The 8,897-nt window shown below is 44.2% G+C and overlaps 1 protein-coding gene across 5 annotated transcripts in view; it reads right to left on the bottom strand.

Moving 5' to 3' along the window:
- Window positions 1-1,822: 1,822 nt before the first annotated feature.
- Window positions 1,823-8,897, bottom strand: part of fhod1 (formin homology 2 domain containing 1) — a 51,054-nt gene continuing 43,979 nt past the window's right edge. For all 5 annotated transcript variants that reach the window (XM_085406530.1, XM_085406685.1, XM_085406762.1 and 2 more), the window contains 6 exons: window positions 8,072-8,233; window positions 7,802-7,992; window positions 7,519-7,711; window positions 6,675-6,852; window positions 5,749-5,925; window positions 1,823-4,260 (listed from right to left, as the gene is read on the bottom strand). In XM_085406530.1, coding sequence (XP_085262656.1) covers window positions 4,175-4,260; window positions 5,749-5,925; window positions 6,675-6,852; window positions 7,519-7,711; window positions 7,802-7,992; window positions 8,072-8,233 — 987 coding nt within the window. In that variant the 3' untranslated portion in view covers window positions 1,823-4,174. The remainder of the gene's footprint in view (window positions 4,261-5,748; window positions 5,926-6,674; window positions 6,853-7,518; window positions 7,712-7,801; window positions 7,993-8,071; window positions 8,234-8,897) is intronic.

Below are 8,897 nucleotides of genomic sequence, written 5' to 3'. Positions count from 1 at the left end.
CGGTACCGATCGGCTATGACGTCACACATCAATACTGCTCGGCGTGACGTCAGATTTTCAGTTCATTGACATGTTTGAACTTTGCAAACATCTGGTGATTGTAACTGCTCCTTCTTTGGGAGGATTACTGAGGAGGAGCCATGTTTCTGGAGAAACATGGTGAAGGGGCAGAGCCAGCTTGGGGGGGGGAAACACTGAATGAGAAGACATGAGGTCACATCTGGGTCATTCTCCAGCAGAAGGAAAAACTATATGAAGATTTAATAAATGTATGAACAGATGTGATCATCTTGTAAAACCAGAACATGAACAAGTTAAACTACAGTCCTCACCCAAAACAGCACAGTGTAAAGCAGGCTCATGATTAAATGACAGCCTCCTGAAACAGACTGTATATAGAAGATGGGAGTGATAATCGTGTCAACTCGCTGGTCAGTAAAGTCCAAGGAGTAGATGCGACTCGGGCACACTGCTATGGAGGACCACAAGAGCCGCACACATGGAAATAAAGAATTCTGTGCTTAAATAAATTGTACAATAAATTATGCATTTGTAAATTCACTATTTACAGAATTCTTTATTTCCATGTGTGTGGCTCTTGTGGTCGTCCATACGCCGCACCCTGCATAGCAGGAGCTTTTTCACAATGAGGCCGCCACAACCTGAGGCACTAATTAAAGCAGAGAACGAGAGTGTTCACCCGAGCCGTAGCTAAAAGCCTGGACCCGAGCTGGAAGGGAAAGACTCTCGCCCCATTTAAAAGAAAACAAAAAGCAGTGGTCAGTCTGAGAAAATAAGTAGAATTTTATCATTTTTCCATTTCACACAATACAGTGGAAATACACAAAACCTCCACACAGAGCAGGGATGTCAAACTCGTTTTACATCACGGGCCTGGTTTGGGCTTTAAATGGCCCAGACCAGTGAAGCTTCTGTCTGGGAATGCAAAGAAGTTTAACTGCACATTTAATTCCCGCGATATCTTAATATAAGGAAGAAAAAAAAGAAAAGAAATGCATACCACTCAGTTTTGCTACAAGATAAAGAAATCTGTCAGCACGAGTCTTTGGGCTTAAAAGTAAAATTACAGAAAAGTTTCTGGGAGCTCACCGAAACCTGTTAATGATTGTCGATGAAATATTTTGTAGTATTGTAGTAAACCCCCCAAACAAACAGACTGTAAAACCTGCAAAATATAGTTCAAAACCCAAAGTTTATGTCCTTCTTCAGTCTTTGCTGGGCCGATTCTGCCCCCCGGGCTTTATGTTTCACACCACTGAAGTAGAGATTGAAGAGGGGTGGAGATTAAAAAATACTTTGAACTTTCAGACGTTTTCATACCAGGAACAGAAACCAATCAATCGCGGCTGATACAAGAGAAAACATTTTATTCATTACAACCATGAAACTTGGGTTAGACCATACACACATCAGGAAAGTGTTTAATGAGGTTTTAAATCACCAGATTAAAGAATCTGTTTCCCCTCAGGCTTCTTTTTGTAACCTCAGTTTCTTTAACACACAAGCTTTGGCTGTCCATCTTCTATCTACAGTCTTTGGTTTGCAGCTTCATATTGCTGCATTGTTGAATGCGTCATTCCAGCGTGCTGAAAACCCACAGAGGCTGCTGTAAGTGTTGGAGAGCAGCTGTTTAGCATGCAGAGTGGAAAAGGAAGGCGTTGCTTTAATCTGTGGGAAATGAAGGGTGTGGAGCCACTGCAGGTGTAGTGGGTGGATGTCCAGTGGAAGAATATAACATGAGGCACGAGGAACGTGACAATATTGTTGTGTGGAGTGAATGAACAGACTGCAAACACGTCTCTCTTCTTAAAAATCTTTATTAATTATACAAGCGACACATTCAACCATCCATTTAATATTTTTATAAAATGTTCGTCTTGCTCTTTAAGTTAAAACAAAGTCGTCATCTGTTTGTGAATGAAAAAAAAAAAAAAATATGTGAAGAAGCTTTTCACACAAACTGACCTGAAGTCAGCCGCAGAAAGAAACCATAAAAACACCTCAGAGTGCCAAAAACACCAAGACCGACGCACACTGTTAGTCCTGTAATCACTCCCACACACACACACACACACACACACACACACACACACACACACACACACAGATGTTTGTACCACGTAAGTGATTTTAGGTTTTAATCCAACTTTTTTTTTTTAACATGTGTGATTAAAATTTTCCAAACTGAGCATTAATCGGTTTGAAGACCACGCCTCCACGAGGGCCCGAGTCCGTGTGACCACGCCTTCCAGTCCGTGCCATGTGTTTTGACCTGATGAGCCCACGTTCACCTTGAATTTAAATAAAACTATACAACTGTCAAGTTTTTAAACAGACCACCTTTGTGCTGTTTGTGACGCTGCAACAGCAAACTCTGCAAACTCTTCAACTCTGTGCAGGTCGGAGTGCAATTCAGCTTCAGGATGACAAATCTAACAAGAATCTGACCTTTTATTTGCAACGTATTCCTCAGATAATCCTCAGAACAGCCACTAAATGGACCCTGCTGTTTGATAATTATGTCAGCTGAGCTTTCTATGAAGTACATTTGCCTCCAAATCCATCAAACACACTTTCACTTACTTAGGAAAACAGGTTTAAAATTGTAATTTTATTATGATATTTTCTAAAGTCTCACAGTCTCCGGGTTTAAAGTTAAAACAGACCAGTTAATGAGCTAAACGTGAGGATATTTCACACACTTCAATAAGTTAAATATATTCACCAGCCTGTCGTTTCTATTGAATTTTAAAGTTTACCCTCTGAGGGAGGAAACTCGCAGCCATTTCTGCTGAACTCTCAGACTCTTCCTGATCCTTCGCTGACAGTTTTTGGCTGTGAAATAAAGAATTTGAGGCCATCCAGTAACGAACCTTTAACAGAAGAGTCCATCCTGTGGAATACGACAGTAAAAATAAAGCTTAGCTTTGCATAAAAACTGGACATGCAGAGAACTGGAGCCTGGATCACCTGACAGCAGCGGTAAAGCCCACCAATTAAAAATGTTTTATGTGCCGGATGACTTCTTTCCCTCGATTTCATTTTTGAGGACGGGCGTTTGGACGTGGCCAGTAAAACTAACTCGGACTGCTCCCATGCCAGTTTCACTCATGATGTCATGTTCAGACTCAAGCGCATCATCTCACTGTTCTCTCTGGCATTAAATCTGCATCCACCTTTGCAGACGTGCTCCGAAACTACACACTGTTGTGGCTCCCTTATTATATACTTTTTAAACTTAAATTTAGGAAAAGTTCATATTAAGAACAGCTGTGAAATTTTATTCCCAGTTTATAATTTAAGGAGCGAAACTGTTCCTTCACATCGCTGATGGTCTGTTTACACGCGCTCTAAAGATTATGGTAACACTCCAGTCCAGCAGGTGGCGGTAACGCAGAAGACTGAACAACAAAAATGAGCAGGTACAAGCGACGCGTGTCGGAGAGGCCATGCTCGACTTAAAGCAAACACACAGACTATAAACTGGGGACTTCCCAAAGTTATCTTAAAGTCAGTGAAAATGTAACAAAATACCAAAAGTTTCAATTTAAACTAATCACCAAAAAAACCCAGAAACAACTTTCAAAACAACAAACCGCCGGCCTTCTAAAACAGCCGGGGTGGCGTGCCCGAGCGTGCCACGTGTTCAAAACCCAGAAACTGTTTTGAGATCTCGATGAGCTCGAGCCGAGAGTCAGACAGGAAGAGACACACAGACAGTGACACTTCAGAGCCAGCGGCGATTCAAGTTAAAACAAACATGGGAGCAGTTCGAGAGGTCGAAGGCTTTGCTGTGCTTCTGCTCGCATTTCATTTATCCGACTCTCACACTTTCAGTTCTGGACGGACACCTGACAACGACACCTTAAACTCATTTCTCAGTAAGACCGCAGCTCTGCGTCCAGATTTCCTCGTGAGCATCTAAATGTTTCAAAGCTGCAGGAAACCAGTAAAAATCTGTCACGCGGGAAAAATTCTTCTCACAACTATTTCTACAGCAAAGTGTCTGAACAGCTGCGGCAGATGTGCCGGTGGAGGAGTCTCCAAATGCAGAGCGCACGTCTCCCGACGTCTGCTGGAGCCGCTCAGCTGGTCTGGGTTCAGTCTCTGTAATCAATAGTTCGCCGATTTATCGATCAGCTGCAGTCGCAGCTCAGACTCTGTCTCCTGCCGTCTTGTTGTTGAGTCCCAGAGCCTGAACCACGTCCACACTGAGGCCGCTCTTCAGAGTCCTCCTCACTGAAACACACAGAAACAACGTCAGCATTACAGGAAGCTGGGGCTCAACTTTCTTCTTCATTGATTTTGATTCTTTTCACAAAACTCTTCAGAAAATCTTCAGCCCAAAAATAAAAAGTTTAAAATATCTCCTGCCTACGTCTTAGAACAGACCAAAGAGGAGGCTCGGGTGGACCAGCGACTCCCAGCTTCTGCCTGATAACAACTATTTTACATGGAAGAAGAAAAAAAACCAGCCATTTATCTGCTCCTAGAAGAGAACGCTTCAGGAACTCGTTCCTACAGGTCTTCATAACACGTCTTTCTGTGCTATTCCACACATATTTCTCTATTATACCATCTTTCAGCCTTTTTCTCAGATTTATAGCGTAAATGTACTAATTACTCATGTAATCTGCACTAGTTTCTTGCACAGTGTCAGTTTTAGTCATGCAAATGTAAATAATCATCATCATCATCTCCTCGAATCTGAGAAGCCAGAAGCTGCAGATTTGTGCGTCTTTTGCTTTAAAACACCTCGTGAAGGTCAAACACTCCAAAAATGTTCCAATCAAAGATTGCAGTTTATCGCACTGCCGCCAAGTTACTTAGAAATGAGTCTGCAGCCTGCGAGCAGCAGTTCATCGTGTCCTGCGCTCAGCAGTAGGATGATGATGATTATCTGCTGCTGTGGACAGATTTACTGAGGAAGTGCAAACAGTGATATGAAGCTGCACAGATATCAGCTTGTTTTGGACACACAGCTGCTGTTGTGTCTCCACGCAGTCTGAACCAGACTGAAGCTCAGAGGACTCGACCTTCAGCAGGACGGGTCCCTAAACCTTAAATAACACAGCAGGGGAACGTGAGGGGCAGCCGCTTCCCCTCGCTCAGGTTTCGCTTTTCAGGTCGTCCTTTGGAAAGCAGCGTTGCGTTCGTCAGTTTAAACTGTGAGTGGAAAAAAGTGACTAAAGTAAAACAAAAAGAAGCTTTGAAGAATTCTCAAAAGCAAAAATTTAAACATGAGTGAAACCGTCTTCAGCTGCGTTTGACCAAAATCATAAAATTCACTAAAATTAAATAAACAAATACATAAACGTGAAAGATTTAAAAAAGAAAAAAAAGAAATGTGGTTTTTCTTCCGGGTGCCCCTCAGCAGGCTTCTGAAAGTTAGCCAGTTAGAAGAAAGCACGTATGGAGGGCGGAGCTTAAAGAGACAGGCGCTCATTTCAGACAGATGATGAACTACATGAGACTCATTTAAATGAAAATGCTGATTTTAAGCTAATAGACTGCTTTTGCAGAAATGCACCCTGGGAGTTGAAGTCACATAAAGCCTCGACTACACTCTGTTAGGGACTGCTGGAGACCCGAAGGCTCAGCAAAGCCAACACAGCCTAAATGCTCCGCCCACAAGTCTGCAAGGTCACAAAAAATTAGGCACGTCCTCGCACTCACCATCTGATGACGTCACAGGGAATCAATATTAAGAAGTAAATTCATACTCACGGGACTTCCTATTCAGTCGGGACCGCTTGCGGTTCTTGGGGCTGGACGATCTGCCGGAGGGATTCTGGGTAACAGACTTGACGAGTCGGTCCATGATCTCATCTGTGGCGTCGTCCTGGGAGCTCGTCTCGTCTTCTTTGGCTAAAGACATCTTGGGCGGCTCCACCCGGCCGAGACCTGAGGACCAGAACCGGAACATTAGCCACGAGCAGGAACGCGATAAGGAGCAGGGCGAGGGCGCCTGGGTGTTCCCATCCCCAGCTGCTCGAACTGGTTCAGAGTTTAGTAGTATTTATCCCAATTTTCTAACTTTCGGCTTAATTTCAGTGTGACGCAGCATCTGCCAGACTCACTAGACGTCCGAATATTTAACAGTAAAAACGAAATTAATTCAGAGCGTGCCGAAACAATCGCTCATTACGTTATTTATAAATGGAGTCATTATGTTGATGGAAATGTTCGGAAAAGAAAACTTTTTTTCATTTTAACCAACCAGAGTAACTCTGAATGAGCCCTGAAGGACGTTTCTACAGCGTCCGGTGGAGCGGCGCCGGCCGCTGATGGCTCTACTCAGATTTAAGCAAAAGAAAATGATTTCACTTTTTTCTCTGCAGCTCCAGCAGAGGTGAAAATATTCAATTTTTCATGCTTTCCAATAAAAAAGAAAAAGCTGATTTAGCGTGTCTGAGTTCAAATCACGACGTAGTCACATTTTTCTGCGTCCTCACTCCGATGACATCAAAATGTGGGGAATGTCGTGCTGCAGACCGGATCTCTGTCTGATTTTACTGGTTGAACGCTCATTTCTAGCAAAAGCAGCACGAGCCTGACGGCCTTAAAGTTAAACTGATGCCGGAGGTGAACGTGGCGCTGACAGTCAGTTATTGTGGGAGTCGTGTGGAGGTGAAGAAAGCTGCTGGTCTTACTGCGGACGGCTCGGGAGCGCCTCAGGCCTCTCTGATCACAGTTCAGGGTGCTGCTGCGACTGATCAGCAGGTTCTTCATGTTCTCATGCTCCTCCTCCTGATCTTGGTCTGCCTCCGCTGCCATAGAAACGGGGGACGGGCTGTCCGGACGTGACACCGCCCCTGAAAACTTCTCCGTCTGAGGACGGGAGAAAGAGGATAAGTCCACTTTAGAATATAATATCTGTAAACAGTGATTTAATCTCTAGATTGTAAATGTTTTCTTTTATTCCTCTCTGTTCAACAGTGAATTCTGGTGGCATCCTCTAAGGATCGAAGAAGCGTCACAAACTGCAGTTCCTCGAGTGGCCACTGGAGGCATACTCCAAAAGTGAGTCACTCCCCATAGACTTCCATGTTAAAATATCCAACTTTACAGCAGAGTTAAACGCATTTACAGCCTGCTGCAGAAAAATGTTTTGGTCTGTGAAGCTGATTTCCTCCTTTGCAATAATCACACAGGCAGTAAACTGATTTATACCTCGTCCATTTGAATTTAATTAAAGCCTGAAGATGGAGGCGTGGCGGCTCTGATTGAGAGGTGTGTTTGCAGTGGTTTAAATTGTACTGAAAGATCATCCGAGAAGTTCAGTGAGATTCAACCATTATGTGAATCTGCTATTTAAAAACTACAAACCTGGGAAGCTAGAAGTCTGTGGGCTTTGGTGCCGTTCTCTAATTAATACAAATATTTGATATTCTATGTAGATAACGGTGTTAACTGATTGGCACTGGCTTAAATCAAGTAACTCAGATTTTGTGATTCTGTTGCCGCTGACCTCTGACATGCAGGGGAGAGTCTTACCTCGGTTATCATCTTTCCTCGCGTCTTGGTGCGCTCTCGGTGAACTGCGCGTTTCCGTTTGATGGTGAGCACTCGCTCTCTGGTGGTGCGATATTCCAGAGCGAACTCGCTGATGATCCGACAGAAATTTGTCACCTTGACGTCTCTGACCGAAGACGACGGCTGACCCAGGAACAGCAGGAAGGAGTGGAACCTGGAAGAGGAGGAGGTCAGTGCATCATCGTGCCGAGGACAGTGTGTGTGTGTGTGTGTGTGTGCGCGCGCGCGCATGCTGATGTGTCACCTGTTGATGACTCTCCTGTGGACGACCTTCAGGATGATGATCCTCTGCGTGCAGTCCTTCAGGAAGTCCGTTAGTTTGTTCTTCAGCGCCGCTTTGGTTTCATGTTTGGCCACCACCTTCAGGTTGTCCCATGATGCTTTGCAGCGTCTCTCAAGCTGGACCAGGTTCTCCGATAGCAGCTCAAAGTCCACCTGGAGAAAAAAGTAAACTAGTCAGCACCAGGCGATTTTACATCAGGGCGGCGTGAAGGTGAGAAGGACTGAACTGTACTTTGGCCGAGCGGGTGATGGCGGGGATCTCAGAGTAGACGTCAGAGGATTCTGGGTAATTTTCCACCACCAGGTTACAGGTGTGATGAAGCAGAGACTGACGGTGAACCGTGTCCTTCACCTCCACCACTTTCTCCAGGTAACTCAGCTCAAAGCCTTTAGCCTGCGCACACGCACACACAGATTCAGAGGACGATGTTTGATCTCCGCCTGAAATCTCCAATCTTGACTCTTTGTTTAGAGGAATAACAAACTGGCCCTCGCTGTCAGAGATACGTTTGGATGTAAACAAAGCACCGTGCACGTGTTTGAGATTCTTACCCATCACAGAGGCGTCTCATTGGCCAGATCTAAGATCCCAGACGAACTACCGCTTGAAGATACGTAACCATGGTAACCAAACCCCACCAATGACATGATCCAAGTAATGATTAGCACATGTGAAAAGTACACTACACCCAGTAAAGTAAAGATACTTGAACTAATAGATCATCACCATCCAGCAGTGTCTGTTGTGACACAGGTCACTACTGCATTGCATTGTGGGATATTATATTACAACATTCCCACAGAAATAGCTTGGACGTGGTGTAGTGTCCAGCAAAACAGCGCTGCAGCGCTCTAACTGTTCTTTGTGATTTCAGCGAGGTCAAACAGCTGGGATCACTTCCTGGGATCTGTTTTTCTGACTCCACTGATTTATCAATGATAAATTAGTACATCAGAGGATTTGAATAAATACATATGTGCAGGCTTTTTAAAGGCCTGATTCAGAGTGCCAGCACGTGGAAATAAAGCTTAAATCAAGCTCTTTCAACCTGATTTTA

This window comes from Rhamphochromis longiceps, linkage group LG1 (genome assembly GCF_057381845.1).
Source record: "Rhamphochromis longiceps isolate RC_006_pf linkage group LG1, R_longiceps_female_GT1.1, whole genome shotgun sequence".
Classification (NCBI taxonomy): Eukaryota; Metazoa; Chordata; class Actinopteri; order Cichliformes; family Cichlidae; genus Rhamphochromis; species Rhamphochromis longiceps.
This window is presented reverse-complemented; position numbering and strand designations above follow the sequence as displayed.